Here is a 17,126-nt window from a genome sequence, read left to right as displayed (position 1 = left end):
GCCAACTCTCGAGTCCCTTCGAATCCCGCAGAGGGTTACGGCAAGGTGATGGTCTTTCGTGATTGCTGTTCAACATTGCTTTAGAGGATGTAATTAGGAGAGCGGGGATAAACACGAGTGGAACGATTTTCACGAAGTCCGTTCAGCTGATGATATTGATATTATAGCTCGTAAATTTGAGACGATGGCGTACACATACATCCGACTAAAGAGTGAAGCCAGGCGAATCGGATTAGTCATTAATGTGTCGAAGACAAAGTACATGATGGCAAAGGGCTCCAGGGAGGAATCACCGCGCCCGCCACCCCGAATTTATATCGACGGTGATGAAATCGAGGCGGTTGAAGAGTTCGTGTACTTGGGCTCACTGGTGACCGCCGAAAACGACACCAGCTGAGAAATTCAGAGGCGCATTGTGGCAGGAAATCGTTCTTACTTTGGACTCCGCAGAGCTCTACGATCGAATAAAGTTCGTCGTAACACGAAGTTGACTATCTTCAAAACGCTGATTAGACCGGTCGTCCTCTATGGGCACGAAACATGGAACCTAAGTGCAGAGGACCAACGCGCCCTAGGAGTTTTCGAACGGAAGGTGTTGCGTACCATCTACGGCGGAGTACAGATGGAATAGGGGACTTGGAGAAGGCGAATGAACTATGAGGATTTGCTGGATGTTCTTTCTGTAGTGTCCACTCGAGGGTTCTAGCAACGACCGTAGAGAGTGACTGTTAAGAATGAAAGAGAGGAAAGAGAAACTTACATCAAATTGTAAATTGAACATAGTCAATAAAGCAGTACTGTGACTATCAACTTGACGAGATTTATGTAAGAAAAAAGAACTTGACCCGTCGATCCCGTTTTCCCAATTGTTACACTTTCTGCAAATGTTTCTGTACCTGGATGTTACTTAAGTATTCGCGCAGAATCTTGAGACAGCATTGCCAGATGAGGCCGAGCTCAATGTGGCCACTCTGGAGTACTTCAAGATAACAGTAACAGCAAGCATCAACGACGCAGCTGAGAGCACCACCGGATACGTGGAACGGCGTCGTCGGAAGAATGGTTTGTCTAAAAAAGGGCGCGAAAACATCTAGTCCTCCGCTTTCATGAGAAAAAAAAATTCCGTTTGGAAGAAGCAAGCGGAGCTATTGTATCGGGAAGTTCTACTCGAAGCTCAACGCATCTATTTACAGCTTCATGCCGCGAGCCGAAATATGCAGGGATAAGAACAAGAGCCTCTTGATGGACAGACATAAGGTCATTGAAAAGTGGAAGCAACACTTCAATGAGTATCTGAATGGCGTAGAAGGCATGAACGATCAAGGTAACCGAGAAAACGATTAAGTCAATGCAGCAGAACATGGAAACTTGCACGAAAATGATCCAACGCTGAAGCTGAGGAAAGTTTAGGATGCCTCAAAACCACAATCCTCAAAACCAACGAGGTAAGGATAATGTCGCAGTAGAACTCTTCATCAGAGACCCAAAGAAATTGATCATCTGTCTGCACCGGTTGATAGGCAGGATCTGGCAAACCGAACAGCGAATGTGTAAGTGGAAGAAAGGAATGATCAAGAGTCCCAACTTTCCAACAATCACTATATCGAATGTTGCATAGAAAATATAATACATCTTCCCGCGTTTGTCACGTAAGACGAAATTCATTGAAATCTTAATTCAAAGAAAAGATCGTATAATCTATTCTTCAGTTTATGAATCGTTTGATCAATTTTAACGGCGCACACTATGGGCTGCCTCAATACAACTGATCGTTGCACACTACGAGAACGGCGGTTACTCTCACTTGATCACAGTGGCAAAGTTCAAAGTATTGCTGATAATCCAGCAGTTTCATTATTTGCCACTGCTCAATGATCTCAGTTCATTAATTGACGACAATGAAAGTTGTACTATTTTCGTTCTTCTGCATATTTCTCACTGGGAGTTATGCTGCCAACGAGAATGCCGAATCCGACGAAAATTTCCGGACGGTAACCAAAGACCACTGTGAATGGAAATACACCTGTTGCAACGCGGCTGAGGACCTCATCAACTGTTCAGAATTGTGTTTCAAATCTGTGAACTGCTTGGAACCAAGTACGGAAGCACCCGAGATGATTGCTATGTCCGCTCGATTTTCCATTCCAAATATTCATCGACCGTTTCTGGCGGTTGCCCCAGTGGTATGTCCCGAAGGCTATCGTCCGGACCATCGGAACCGCTGCAGAATGGTGTTCGTGTTTTAGGATTATTGTTTAATATGAGAATAAAAGGAAGTGCGAAAAACAAATGTGTAATGTTTGAATTTACTGTTGACAAATATTGAACTTCATCACCAATTATGTGTTCTTGATCAGGAAAACCCGGATTAAGGAATAAAAGTAAGAGTAAACCTTTTTTGATAATTTTTTTTGCAAGATGTGTAATGCCAAAATGAGTCTTTTTCTCTCTCTCTGAAATCACTTAGCCAATCAGCTATTATCGCTTGGCTATGCGGCGGGCGATAACGAAATGTTGGTTCACACAAATTTATCAACACGGCTCACATAAGATGTGTACAGTGAACCGAAAGGTACCCAGTAAGAATGAAGCATAAGTTTTGGAGTCTGTTGTGTGCGGTTGTTACGCTCGTGGTAATTCCTGCAGCAGTTGCTGAAAATATTCTCTTTCTACAAACACTTGCTTCTCGAAGCCATCACATATGGAACAAGCAAATTTTCGAGCGGTTATTCGACAATGGACACAATCTCACAATTCTATCATTCGAAGAAGAACAATCTGTTCCTGGGAAAACTTTCCTCGTTGTGAAGGATTTCATGGCCAAAGTGATGAAAGATTACGAAGGAGAATGGGACTATACTGCTGAACAAAGTGCATTCACCAACATTCACTTCATGTATGACTTTTACAACAAAGCCAGTCGACTACTCACAAAGGAACAGGCGGTCCTACAGCTTCTGGAATATCCGAGGACGTTTAAATTTGATTTGATAATTCATGATCTAACAATGGGACAGTTCCTGCTGGGATTCGTGGAACACTTTGGAAATCCACCCTTGGTTTCCCTATCGGCTTTCAATATACCACCTCACGTAACTACAATGGCTGATGCCCCACTGTTTACAACGTACATGCCACATTATGCTTCAAGTTTCGATAATAGAATGTTCTTCATGGAGCGTGTGAGGAACACATTGTATTGGACGTTTGACTTATTTTATCGCAACCGAGTATACATGGCGAATGAAGATAAAAGAGTCAAGCTACTGTTTGGAACCAATGCAACCTCGGTCAAACAGATCGAGAAACGCCCGGATATTGTCTTGGTTAACAGTGACTTCAGTATGGATTACTACCAGGTCCTTCCACCGAACGTTATTCCAGTGGGTGGTTTGCACGTTGGTCGCAAAGAAAAGGTACCCCCGATTGTGAAACAGTTCATTGCACGAGCCAATAAGGGAATCGTACTGCTAAGCTTTGGAACTAACGTGGCTTCGGAAATGCTTGGAGAAGGTACTAACTTGGATATGTTCAAAGTATTCAGAAGCATGCCTGATTATGGATTCATTTGGAAGCATGGCGATCCGGAGGCACTTGGAATAATGCCTGCCAATGTACTTGTGTTGAAATGGGTACCCCAAGCTGCCATTCTTGCAAGTCCACGAACTAAACTGCTAATCAGTCATGGAGGATTGCTGAGTTTGCAGGAAGCTACGTGGCATGGAGTTCCCGTTGTTGCTATTCCCTTTTTTGTTGATCAGTATTCTAATGCCGAAAAACTTGTTACGGCGGGAACAGGTGTAAAATTGCTACCGAAAGACGTCAGTGAGGTTACATTTAAAGCGGCAATTCAAGAAGTGTTGGAAAATCCAAGGTACGAAAGGGTATTTCTTTGTTCATTTCACAGAAACTCAGATAAAGTTAATTTCATTTTAGCTACTACGAAAATATCAAACAACGATCCTATCTATTCAAAGCGCAACCCGAACATCCGCTAGATCGTGCTATTTTCTGGATAGAGAAAGTTCTGGAAAATAAGGGACTGCATTACCTGCGCTCACCTGCGCTCGACATGAACATATTCCAAATCTATGCCATCGACATGGTAGCCGTGGTTCTCGCGATAGCGTTCTTGTATTATCTTATCATTCGAAGCCACCTCAGGCGACCGGCCGCCGGTGGTTACGTAAAGCCCAAAAAAGAGTAAATCGAACAGTGTGCGCTGATAATAAAGTTAAATTTGGAGGAACTGAAACAAAAATTGTTTGAGCATTGATTAAAACGTTTTCAAAGAAGATAGGTTCCTATAAGTATTATGGTTGGTAAATATTATTTAGAATAAGAAATATATAGCTTTCAATCTACTACCGTTTCTGGTATGGCTCTCTTAGCTCTCGAGATTACTCACCAAAACCCAGAGTGGGGACCATCAAAACCCCAGGCTGCTGGTCTGACCAACCTGACCGGGTATAGTCAGGACGTGGAGAAATTTTTGGACCTTATTATCCAATGGATTTGGAGATTAGTTTAAGAAAATTCTATAACTCTCTCTAATCCTGACTGGTGACGGCGGTCGTCGGGTGATGCTGGCTTTCTTACTGGTGAGGGTGGTTGCCCTGAAACGAAGGTTGCGGAAACGGAAGAAACGGGAGGCGAACGGACGATATCGGCCAGGGGTGGCTGTAGAAGTAATCCGGCCACGTAGGCGACAGTGTGAACTCGTGCCGGCGAAGCCGACGAGGGAGATCGCAGGCCAGGCCAGGGATGTCAGTCGACGATGGAGACCGGCGACGTGAATTAGGGCAGGCGAGACCGGCGGCGAGTGGCGAACGAGAAAACTCGGCGACGGAGATCAACCGGCGAGACGTGTCTGCAGACGAGGCTAGCCAGGGAAGCAGGTTACGAGGCCAGCGGCGGGGGCTAGCGATGGCGGCCGACATAGGCGGCCAGTAATGGTAAACTATGGTGGCGTAGGTCGTCAAGGAGCTACTGGATAGCACTGTACGGTACGCTAAGCTAGGCAAAGTCTCCTGACGGTGGTGCGGATTTGGAGCCTACAGCGTTCCTCGCGGCTCTGGGCGTTCTTAGAAAGGGACGTTAGATCCCACCGTGTTACCAGAATGACCTATCAATTCAGCTCCGGGGTTCACAATGGTGACCTTGATAACACTGCACCATAAACTCACAAACGGACTACGATGGATCACGGCTTGTGGTAGTGGTGGGATCCGGCATAGGTTCATAAAAACTGGCGCTGACAGTGTCTGAAACACTCTTCGGAAATGAAGCTGATATCTTGGCTTCAGCAGGAAAACAACTTTTGCCAAACTTTCGTTGTTGCCGGTTTCGTGGCTCAAACAAAGTATATGCAGACAGGTGGAATTGTATGAAGCACGACAAGTTTTGGTACCAGTGTTACGATAAACGGGGATATCTTCGAGGTGGCGAAAGAATTCGATTACCTCGGGTTCCTTACATACGGTTGCTGATAATACGAGTCGTGAAATACGAAGACGAATGATCCGTGTAAGATCAAGGTCCAGGGTAACGGACAAACGTGCTTAGTAGCATCCCCGTGGAATAGATTTCTTCCCGCACTGTGACAAAAACACATAAAAATTCTGCACAATGACAAAAAATCATTGTATATGATTATATCAATCAGTATCATCGTGCTTTCCGATGGTTTAATGCGGACACTCACGTGAATATCTTCTGAAAAAAATATGTATTTTTTTCGTATTTATCCAAGTTGTATTTATACAACTTTTTACATCAAAGCAAATTATTATCAATGCAAATCAGCTCCAGAGTTCATTCAAACTGTATAGGACCCGTCCATAAACAAAATAGAATCTTAAGGAGGAGAGGAGTGTGTTTGTCTGGCCAAAGTCTGCTTACTCACAAATTTGGAAAATTTTTGAATGGACAAAAGTCTACGAGGTGGAGGGGGGTCTGAAATGACCAAAAAAAATGATTTTACGTAGTTTATGCGCACAGCGACAATCAAAGCTCTTACCTGATGCCACTCAATGCAGTTGAAGCGTTCGACGGTCAATATGTGTAAATTCCAGAAGCAAAACAAACAAAAAAATGTGAGGATAGGAGGCACAACGCTCTCTGAAGCAAAACACCTTCACGCTGTTGCATTATGTTGAAATTATTTACTTTAGCTGTAAGAAAATAACATTCCAAATTAACCATGTCAAGACCGAGAGCTATTTGAATAGCACTACATCAATCAAAAGAAATATGGGGTAAATGAAAACGTGCCACGTTGGGAAAGATTGAAGCTCCGTGAAATTAAAGTAATTGAATAATTGGATAGGGATTTGAAGGAATATTATTTGACGTAAAAGTAAATGTGTAATATTCCAAATAGTAAACTGCCGTCCAATGCGAAAAATAAGGCACTCATAAAACTAACATAAATAGAGACACATTACCGCATTTTCTTGGACAAGGCGTTATGTCCCTCTCATCCCTACTAATCAGCTGTGACTACAGACACGGTGCTGTGGGTGTGGATCGTATCTTATCATTTCTCTCGTTTCTATCGGTTTGTCACCACTACACTTACTATTCATTCATTCTTACTATACCCTCATTACTTATTGTATCCAGAAGCCTAGAGCGTAAGGAAAAAGAGAAACACCTTCACTGCAAAGCTGTGATACAATAAATTTAATCTTCAGTTGAGTTTTTGTGAGCGGCGTGAAGTCCCGCATGGGCCAACTAAAGGTAAAAAATATCATCACAAAACATATAATTTTGAGAAAGAGTGACAAAAACAATATTCAATATCACTGCTAACATTTTACGATTTTGCTTTTAGGAATCTTCAATCACATTGAAGCACATACTGTAATTCGCACTTATAGGTGCAACCAGCGTTATCTATCCCAACAGTTAACGTTATCGCGGTTTCGCTTTGATAACCGCACCTTTTGAAATATTTCACTCATGCTTAGCTACATGAATCAGTCAACATGTTGCATTCAACAGGAAAGTATTTGATAGCATTAGTGCTCGTTTCGTTGCCAGCAACTATTCATTGTGACAACATTTTATTCCTGCAAACGACGCCCTCTCGTAGTCATCACATCTGGAACAAACAAATCTTCAATCGCCTGTACGACAATGGACACAACTTAACCATCTTAACCTTCGAACAGGAGCAGTCCATACCTGGAAAATCTTTCTTCTACGTCCCAAAGCTGTACGCTAGAATCATGGCGGAGTTCGCGGCCGAGGACAGTGCGGGCTCTGCGATGGGACCCGTAGGAAACATCATCAATATGTACAGCTTCTACGAAAAAGCAAGCCGCATTCTTGCGCAAGAGCCTGCCATAAAGCATTTATTGAACTACCCGGAATCGTTTAAATTTGATCTCATCATTCATGACTTTACCATGGGGCAGTTTTTGCTTGGATTCGTTCAAAGATTTGGCAATCCTCCATTAGTTTCGGTGTCAGCATTCAATCTTCCTTCATACACAATGCATCTGGCAGATATACCAGTACGATTCACCACTTTGCCGAACTATGCTTGTGAATATGATCAACACATGAGCTTCATGGAAAGAATTGCAAATACATTTTATTGGTTGTTGGATTCCTACCACAGACAATTTCGATTCATGGCTTCGGAAGACGGAAGAGCTCGTGAATTGTTTGGAAGCAACACAACTAGCGTGAAAAAAATCGAAAAAAGTTCCAGCGTTGTTTTAGTCAACAGTGATTTCAGCATGGATTACCATCAAGCTCTACCACCGAATGTCATTCCTGTTGGAGGCCTTCATATTACGAGACCTGAAAAGATTCCTCAAATAATAGCTGATTTCATGGACATTCCCAGCAAGGGTGTGATACTTCTCAGCTTCGGCACAAACGTTCAAAGCGAAGGCTTGGGCAAGAATGTCAACGAAGCTATTTTGAAAACCTTCACAAATCTTCCGGATTACAATTTTATTTGGAAGCATGGTGATCCAGAAAGCCTGGAACCGGTCCCTCCTAATGTACTGGTGCAGAAATGGGTTCCACAGGGTGCCATTCTATCTGATTCTCGGACCAAACTGCTCATCGGGCATGGCGGACTATTGGGACTGCAGGAAGCAACCTGGTATGGAATTCCAACGATAGGGATTCCATTCTTTGCCGACCAACTTCAAAACGTGGATAAACTGGTGCGAGGAGGCGGAGGACTGCGTTTATTTTTGGACGAACTGAATGAGAATTCGTTGAAGCAGGCAATTGACAGCGTCCTTTCGGATAAGAGGTAGGATCAAATGATTTAACATTAGTCTAATTTAGTCTAATTAGCTTAACTAATCCATTAAAAAAGGTCAAACACTTATCATTACAACCGGAAATGTAATCCAAATTGATTTGTTTTGATTTAGGGCCCATATAGCTGAAACAGAAAATGCTCTATTAGGGTAATTTTCCAATTGCTGCACGGCTAAAAATTCGCCAATTATTGCACACCTCATAAGAATAACATGGAGTGTGCAACTATTGGAAAATTACCCTATATAGCAAGATAATTTCAAGAAAGTCTGCGTTTGATTCCGGTCGATCAAGGAACGATTCCTAGTAGACATTTTGTTGACTATATTGGGTTTGTAGTACCGCACAATACACATGAATGCATAAATCGACACCAATATCTCCAAAGTGCGTAACTGCCACTTCAAAGGCTAAAGGTCGTCTTTTATCCCTTCAAAACTAGTTAGGGGCCGTCCATAAACCCCGTGGTCGTGTGGTCATGTTTGGGCAAAGACCGCGGCCCATACATTTTTTTTGTATGAACGAAAGACCACGCGGGGGGGGGGGTTGGTATTCGGAATCTCCTCAAAATGACCACGTGGTTTAGGGACAGCCCCTAAAAGATAGCTCTTTTCTTTGGGGATGTTCATGAACCACGGTATCCCAAATTTTGGCCCACCTTCTACCTCGTAGACTTTCGTTCATACAAAACATTTAAAATTTGAATGGAGCATAACCTTTAGCTAGAATTCCATAATATTCAGAATACACATATAGAGTAATCGTGCCCTTCGTAATCTTACGCTCTCAAATATGTTTACGGAAGAGACTTTTTTCTGAGGCACTTCGATTTTTTTAGGTTTATCAAAATAGTTACCTAAAATGAATTTTAAAGAGATATTTGGATAAATAACACTTTTTGACAGCTAGGCAACTACTTGACAGCAGTGCCCAGTATATGAATCTACGAAGGGTAATACGATGAATAACTTTAATCCCTAATAAAATGTTGGAGTTGGGGTTTCCAACTAGCCTAGTGGTTAAGGCGGCGGGTTCGAGTCCCGTTCCGGGAGAGAAAAATTTCTCGACTCCCTGGTCATTGTACTTGCCTCACAATAGGCATGCCAAGTCCCAGTGAGGACGTAGGTAGAGCCATAAAAGAAGAAAAGGATGTTTGAGTTAAAATGCCCCAGGCAGGCACGCTGAACGTTCACTACGCCATCGTGGTGCAACATTACTAACATCCTAGGAGGGTTAAATTGATTTTTAATTAAATTCCCACCGAAATTCATGAAAATTTGAACTTTGGTCCATTTGGTCCATTAAAGAAGCCAATACATGCTATTCGAAAACAAAGCGATAACGGCATCGATTAATTTCTATCTTTTTGTTAGTATTCGTGTTCATTTTTAACATAAAATAAATACGAAAATAAGATACACGAAAAACAGCGCATTATTCCTATGTTTTAATAGGATGAAAATGGAAGCATAAGGATTTGTACCATTTGTTCAAGTCCCTTCTGAAAACTTTCTGCTATACCTCAGTCAATGGCATACCAATTGATTAGAATTTTTGTGTGGGGTCATACTGTACGTATCTCACCGTGTGCCAAAAATTAAGGTATTTTTTTATTATAAAACTGTCTTAGTTATAACGGAAAGTATCCAAAATCTACGCTCAAACATCTGCCCAAGTAACCAGTAAGCATTTAAAATAGCATTCCTGCAGCATTATAGTTGCCCTTATGACAAGGCATTAATGCTAATTGGCCGTATATACGCCTATAGTGCTATCCACCAGCAGGTTTTGGCAAAAAAAACGGGCTGTTTTAGTGCAACACCTTCAGGAACATCCTATCAAAAGGTCAAGGAAGCGTAACGCCTCGTCGCGAAAGAAAACAAAAATAGGTTTACGCCTGCTTCTCGCTCTCTCGACGATCTCGCTTCCTCCACACTCCAGCTAATTTAGGTGGTACTTTTTTACTTGTTTTGGTGTTATCGGGGTTTGAACTTACGATCCGGTGATTATTCAATCATGTTTTCTGTTCAGGCTGCTGCTCCACGCTCCAGGATACGCTACGGTTGGTCCGATGATGTGCGCTAATTTTATTGCCAATATAAAGAATGGTCGGAAAACAGATTCAGTTCCGACTTTCGACACCCAAAACATGTGTTCAAAAAAACATTTCCCTCTTCCATCAATAACATATGATTCCGTCTTTCGATAATCTTAATCTTATGATCCGCCGAAGATACACCTATTAGGTACTCATTTTTCGACAACATTAGGTGTGGCAATGTTCCCAATTTAAACCAGTTGCAGCAATGTTTACTTCGGAGCTTTTGGATGAATAAGGGAAAAACGGATAAGTTACTCAGATGTTCAAATTTGTCAACAGAGGCATCGATTCTGTAAGAGAGAGGCAGCATCAGCTATGATAGCTATCAAATGCATAACATATCTCCCATACTCTTTGCTCTTTGCATTTGTAGAGCAGTTGTAAAGCATTCTGATTGCTTCCTCGCGAAAACACCTCAAGCAGTTGAAATGCTAATTAACAGCTGAAAGCTTTTGAATAGCACAGCTTATGCTGATTCAAGGCAGCTTTGCATTGGAACTGCTTATGTAGGGCAGCAAGCAGCTCAAATGCTTAACACGGTCTGCTGTACGGCTTATTCAAATGCCTAGTGGTTACCTTGGTGGTTTGACTCGATCAGATTTTAATTTGTTTCAAATGTATTTATGAATCTAGTCGAAACTCGGAATTTGGTGCGTCCGAAAATCGGGTTTTCTTCAAATCCATGTGTTAGACCTTGTATCGGAAGTGGTGTGCTAGCGAACCTGGTGATCTACATAGCGCATGGATTTGAAGAAAAATTGAGTTTCGCTCGTACCAAATTCCGGGATTCACCTGAATTGATAACAATGAACCAATGTTCTTTTCCTCCCTTTCCAGGTATCGTCAAAACATGGAAGCACGATCACGACTGTTTCGCAACCAACCGCAACCACCACTGGAACGTGCAATTTTCTGGATAGAAAAAGTACTCGAAAACAAAGGGCTCCCGCATTTAATGTCGCCGGGCCAGGACATTCCATTTTACCAGCTGTATGGCATAGACCTTATTTGCACGACATTGCTTATCATAGCTGGTGTACACATTCTTTGTAAGATGGCCTTATCTTTTTCATTCAATAAACAGTCGTAATTGTCTTTTAGCAGTGCATTTCAACATTTTATTCACTCATAAGATCTCGCTGTGTACCACTAATTTGAATGTAGCTATCCCTGTCTTCGGTACGCACAAAACAAAAACAAAATCAACAAATAGTCTCAATCTTATCAGATATGAGCCCCCTCCAATGACGCCACTGACGCAGCGTATGACGGAGGTGGTTCATCCAGAAGTAGGAATTTCTCCAGCTTTTCATACGGCGGGGGATCCAACAGGATTGTATCGTAGTCCGGGGGTGGGCCACTCTCCAAATCCCGAGCCACGGTGAAGATCGTACGGTGAAGATCAGCGGGAAGTGGCCCCGTCCATAGGCACGTTCCGACCCGGTGGGTAAGATACAGTGCCACCATGATGCAGAGCACAAAGAATGCCACGGCCAAACCCAACACAATGATTTGGGACTCGAGCCGGTCGGCCCAGTCGGTATGGTTCATCGTATACTCCAACAGCAGCGCTACCACAATGAGTGATGGAATCGTAACCAGTACGATCGCGAGATCAATTACGCACTGCTGACGCTTCATCTGTAAACACATGGGAGAAAGGGCGAGTTTTTAAAACCAAAATTTTCAGTTTAATAAATGATTCTAGAACTCATACATGTATATACAGTAAATGTTAGAAAAATAAATATAAAAAATAAAAATTTGCAGACAAAGTTCTATTGAGTAAGCCAAACAAGAGAAACAGCTAAATATTTTCAGGGACAACATATTTTCATACTCATTAGTAAACTGCATTAACACGGTAGAATAGAGGCGATATATCCACTTCAATGTCTGTTATCTGTGCTAGTGGCGTAGTATTGTAGAGATTTCGATAAAAATCTAACGGAAGACTCGATAATTCTTCCTCAAGTTTCTTCCGGGATCCCTTCTTTAAATTCTTTCGCAGTTTCCCCACAGATTTTTTTCTCACATTCTCCTGTTCTCCCAAGTTTCTATCCAGAGGTTTTTTTTTTCAAGAATTTGTTCCGATAAATATTTTTTCCGAGATTTTTCGGTGTTCTGTTGGGATTTCTGAGAGTCCTGGGTTTTCTTCTAGAGTTTCTCCAAGAAATTCGGCAAGAGTTTTTCACAGGGTTTCTGCTAGAGTACCTCCTAGGATTTTTCCAGAGGTTTTCCCGATATGCTTCTGAAGTTTCTCGCTGGATTCCTCCTGAAGGCTGTGAAGATCCTTCCATTCAGGAATTTCTTTTAGTGGTTTTCCGGATTAACTCTGGAGATTTTTGGGAGGTTCTTGCAAAAGTTCTTCTAGGGATTTCCGATATTTGACTTGGATTTCTTCGCGCGATTTCGTCCGTAGTTTCTCCCAGAAGTTCTCTAAGACATAGAGGTTTTCAGAGTTCCTTCTTAAAATGTATTAATATTTCCTCCCGTGATTCCCAGAACTTTTTTCTCCCAGAACATTTTTTCTCGCGTCGCTCGAGAACCCCGAGTGCTTGCAGGTCCTCCTCGAGCATGGTCCATGTCTCGTGCCCGTAGAGGAGCATCGGTCTTATTAGCGTTTTGTACATGGTGCATTTGGTGCGTGGGTGAATCTTTTTCGACCGCAGTTTCTTCTGGAGCCCGTAGTAGGCCCGACATCCGCTGATTTTTTTTTTGTTTGTATTAACGTGTATTTTAACTCAAATGCTAATTCTACACTTTCACATCCGCTGATGATGCGCCTCCGAATTTCACGGCTCACGTTGTTGTCAGCCGTCAGTAAGGATCCGAGATAGACGAATTCCTCCAGCACCTCGAAATTATCCCCGTCTATCGTAACATTACTACCCAGGCGGATCCGGTCGTGTTCGGTTTCGCCTACCAGCATGTACTTTGTTTTTGAGGCATTCACCACCAGTCCGACCTTTGCTGCTTCGCGTATCAGGCGGGTGTACAGCTCTGCCACCCTTCCAAATGTTCTGGCAAAAATGTCCATGTCGTCCGCAAAGCACACAAATTGGCCGGATTTTGTGAAAATCGTTCCCCGGCTGTTGAGCCCGGCTCGTCGCATCACACCTTCCAGAGCGATGTTGAAGAGTAGGCATGAGAGTCCATCACCTTGTCTCAGTCCCCGGCGAATTTCGAATGAACTGGATAGTTCATCCGAAACCCTTACGCAGTTTTGCACACCGTCCATCGTTGCTTTAATCAGTCTAGTCAGGTTCCCAGAATAGCCGTTTTCGTCCATGATTCTCCATAGCTCTGCGCGGTCGATACTGTCGTATGCCGCTATGAAGTCGATGAACTGTTGCTGCGTTGGGACCTGGTATTCACGGCATTTCTGGAGCATTTGCCGTACGGTAAAGATCTGGTCCGTTGTCACCCGGCCGTCGATGAAGCCGGCTTGATAACTTCCCACGAACTCATTTGTTTTAGGTGACAGACGACGGAAGATGATCTTGGATAGCACTTTGTAGGCAGCATTTAAAATAGTGATCGTCCTGAAGTTCTCACATTCCAAATGGTCGCCTTTCTTGTGAATGGGGCAGATTACCCCTTCCTTCCACTCCTCCGGTAGCTGTTCGGTTTCCCAGATCCTGACTATCAGCCGATGCAGACAGGTGGCCAACTTTTCTGGGCCCATCTTGATGAGTTCAGCTGCGATACCATCCTTACCAGCTGCTTTGTTGGTTTTGAGCTGGTGAATGGCATCCTTAACTTCCCTCAGCGTGGGAGTTGGTTCATTTCTGTCCACCGCTGCACTGGCATCGTCGTTTCCTCCGTTGCCGTGGTCTCCCGTGCCTACGTTCTCCACGCCATTCAGGTGCCGATCGAAATGCTGCTTCCACCTTTCGATCACCTCACGTCCGTCCGTCAAGAAGCCTCCGACGTTATCCCTGCATATTTCGGCTTGCGGCACAAAGCGAGATGCGTCCGGGACAGAAACTTACGGGTTTCTTGGGAACGTCACAACAGTTCCATTTCTTCACACTCGGCTTCTTCCAGGCGGCGCTTTTTCTCCTGAAAAAGGCGGGTCTGCCGTTTCCGCTTCTGTTTATAACGTTCCACGATCTGTCGAGTCCCTTGCTGCAGCATTACCGCCCTCGTTGCGTTCTTCTCCTTCAAAATCGTTCTGCACTCTTCGTCGAACCATTCGTTCCGTCGATTCCGTTCCACGTACCCGATGGTGCTCTCGGCTGCGTCGTTGATGGCTGCTTTCACTGTACTCCAGCAGTCCTCTAGAGGGGCCTCATCGAGCTCACCCTCGTCTGGCAACGCGGCCTCGAGATTCTGCGCGTATGCTGAGGCGACATCCGGTTATTTCAGACGCTCTAGGTTGTACCGTGGCAGTCGCGGGTACCGTACATTGTTGATGACGGAGAGTTTTCGATTCTTCTAGATGCGAAATGTCGATATTTTTGTTTACCAAGGTCACTAGTCAACCTAGCTAGATTGCCATACAAAAATTTTGCGAAATTCACGATTTTTTGAACGTAGGAGCTGATTTTGTGCATGTGTAAGGGTTGCACATTTTTGGTGTAGTCTGGAAATTTTGCACTTTAGTGCTGACCGATTTTAGCGTGTGCTGACCAAACTGGTCAAACTGAGCCCAAGAGTATCCGTCATAACCGATGTAGCAACCAGCATCTTGAGGTAGCGTTGCTGAACAAGAGTGAGAAATATTTGGGTACAGTCAAAACAGCTATCAAAGACTCAGTCAGAGCACGATTGGTTTGAGTTGGAATGCAGACAGGATGTGAAAAGTACGAAAAAATAGTACATACAAGCAAAATATCAATTCTGTTATGTGACGAAGGTTAAAGTTGTTGGAAGTTGCTGTATCCTGCTCTTACACATTTGTTGACAAATGGATTCATTGAATATTGTTATCTTTTTTGTAAGTTTATGTCTATTCCAGCTCCCAGAATATTTTCGGTTTCCTAGATATCACGAAATATGTTTATGCCCGTCGCACAGTATTCGAAAATGCTAACTATTGCCAAAATGAATGATTTCTGTAACCTCATCGTTAATCTCAATGAGAGGTAGAGCATGAGTTCTAGGAAGCAACACATCTTGTACTACTTACGGTGCTACATTTTGAACTGCACTGGGAAGAACAAATTGCCGACTGCTCGCGAAACTAAAAATCCACTATTTAACGGTTCTACTGGTCTGCTTCACCCGCGTGTAACAATAACGATACCCAAAACTAGTTGCAGCTACAACTGCCAACGACGATCAACAGATTTCTACCACGACGGATAAGAAATTCCTAGCGCTAACGAACGGTGCACACCGCCCGCGCCGCCGTCCGAGTTCATTTTTATTGAAATATGATAAACAAGCTGTTGACACAACAATTACGCAGATGAGTCGCCAAGAGCCGCACCGGAGGCAACAGTACCCACAGGAGCACATTAATTATCACAAGTTCAGATCACACTTCTGCACAGTGTTCAAAACGAGTGATTTAAAGATGATACCCATAATGCTTCCAAAATACTCTTGAATCAATTGAAAGAACTGCGCTCATAACTTCTTTATTTATTTTTTATTATACGGATTCCCATATAACATGGGACACTTATGCGTAGAACGGCAGTGTTTATGTAATGATTAATAATAATCCAAACGTTGACTATGAGCACATTTTGCTTTTCTGAGCGTGCATTCGTAATCGATACTTACAGGTAGAAAAGAATAATACAATGCAATACAAAATATGTCGTACTTCATATTTTGTATCGTCCTATATAATGGTGCGATATGAAAATCATATGCACGAGTCTTTCGACTTTTTCAACGAAACGTTCGCACTTTCGACCATAGTGATGTATTCCTCATTATCGTCTATCCATAAAAAGTTCGCTAACGAGATTGTAACGAAATGTCCCATTTCTGGAACGGAACGTAAGGAAGCTCCCTCAAAGTGGTTATCTCGGGTTTGCTATCAGATCGAGAATAAAAATCTGCTTAAATTCTGTCTCTTTCAAGTGTGCTGGTAATGATGATAAAACCAAGCTTCCACTGTGGTTGTGAGAGCAAAGTCAACGTCACTGCAGATAAATCTGCGATTTAGGTAGACTATTGACTATAGCAGAAATGTACACATGACCGAGAAAGTAAAACCAACAGCTCCGTTTCATATCTACGGTGGAAGTGGCCATGACACGGTTGGCTGTTTCTCTGACAGAACTATTAGAGCTGATTTACAGCGTTAGTAGTTCCGGTTTGCACATTTCATCATAAGTTGTAATTTGCTTTAGCTAATACTGGGAATAACTGAGACAGTTTAAGCAATCAAAATAACATTGTGCGGTTTATTTTGTGCTTAAACACACTAGATCAATTATATGTTGATTATCGTTACTGACACGAAAAGGTATTTCGAGTAGCATACACGTTGTACACAAGTTTATGTGACTCTTATACGTAATGAGTCCTATAGTTTTATGAACTTTGTCGCTGGAGTGAGGTAAGGATGCCCTAATACCGCTACTGAGGTAAGGATGCCCTAATACCGCTATGTATCGTAATCGATGAGATTCTGGTATAGGAAACTGCATGAAATTCTCTCCTTCTCTTTCAATCTAACAGAAATCTTGTAAACAACAAGGCCACGAAACTTCAAAATCCCATACAAAATCAAAACAGTGCGGTGCCCTATAGGGCACTGCACTGTTTTGAT

The 17,126-nt window shown here is 42.9% G+C and overlaps 3 protein-coding genes across 3 annotated transcripts; 2 read left to right on the top strand and 1 right to left on the bottom strand.

Annotated features, from left to right (window-relative positions):
* The first annotated feature begins 1,864 nt into the window (after nt 1-1,864).
* On the top strand, nt 1,865-4,364 carry LOC109423216 (UDP-glycosyltransferase UGT5-like). Its single transcript, XM_019698153.3, has 2 exons — nt 1,865-3,874; nt 3,937-4,364. The coding sequence occupies exons 1-2, from the start codon at nt 2,586-2,588 to the stop codon at nt 4,205-4,207; spliced, it is 1,560 nt and encodes a 519-aa protein (XP_019553698.3). The 5' UTR covers nt 1,865-2,585; the 3' UTR covers nt 4,208-4,364.
* Nucleotides 4,365-6,595: 2,231 nt separating this feature from the next.
* Nucleotides 6,596-11,498, top strand: LOC109397292 (UDP-glucosyltransferase 2). Its single transcript, XM_019669615.3, has 3 exons — nt 6,596-6,741; nt 6,836-8,278; nt 11,228-11,498. Exons 2-3 carry the CDS (start codon nt 6,990-6,992, stop codon nt 11,478-11,480), a joined length of 1,542 nt encoding a protein of 513 aa, XP_019525160.2. The 5' UTR covers nt 6,596-6,741; nt 6,836-6,989; the 3' UTR covers nt 11,481-11,498.
* On the bottom strand, nt 11,481-15,741 carry LOC109397294 (uncharacterized). Its single transcript, XM_019669616.3, has 2 exons — nt 15,525-15,741; nt 11,481-12,031 (listed from the first exon to the last, which is right to left on the bottom strand). The coding sequence occupies exon 2, from the start codon at nt 12,029-12,031 to the stop codon at nt 11,615-11,617; it is 417 nt and encodes a 138-aa protein (XP_019525161.3). The 5' UTR covers nt 15,525-15,741; the 3' UTR covers nt 11,481-11,614.
* Between the last annotated feature and the right edge of the window lie 1,385 nt (nt 15,742-17,126).

Source organism: Aedes albopictus, chromosome 1 (assembly GCF_035046485.1).
Source record: "Aedes albopictus strain Foshan chromosome 1, AalbF5, whole genome shotgun sequence".
Taxonomy (NCBI): domain Eukaryota; kingdom Metazoa; phylum Arthropoda; class Insecta; order Diptera; family Culicidae; genus Aedes; species Aedes albopictus.
This window is presented reverse-complemented; position numbering and strand designations above follow the sequence as displayed.

Bases quoted from the DNA above. Each gene is read 5' to 3' on its own strand.
- LOC109423216 (XM_019698153.3), top strand. From the start codon at position 2,586: ATGAAGCATAAGTTTTGGAGTCTGTTGTGTGCGGTTGTTACGCTCGTG. The intron at 3,875-3,936 runs GTACGAAAGGGT...ATTTCATTTTAG, and splicing joins GAAGTGTTGGAAAATCCAAG to CTACTACGAAAATATCAAAC.
- LOC109397292 (XM_019669615.3), top strand. From the start codon at position 6,990: ATGTTGCATTCAACAGGAAAGTATTTGATAGCATTAGTGCTCGTTTCG. The intron at 8,279-11,227 runs GTAGGATCAAAT...CTCCCTTTCCAG, and splicing joins AGCGTCCTTTCGGATAAGAG to GTATCGTCAAAACATGGAAG.
- LOC109397294 (XM_019669616.3), bottom strand. From the start codon at position 12,031: ATGAAGCGTCAGCAGTGCGTAATTGATCTCGCGATCGTACTGGTTACG.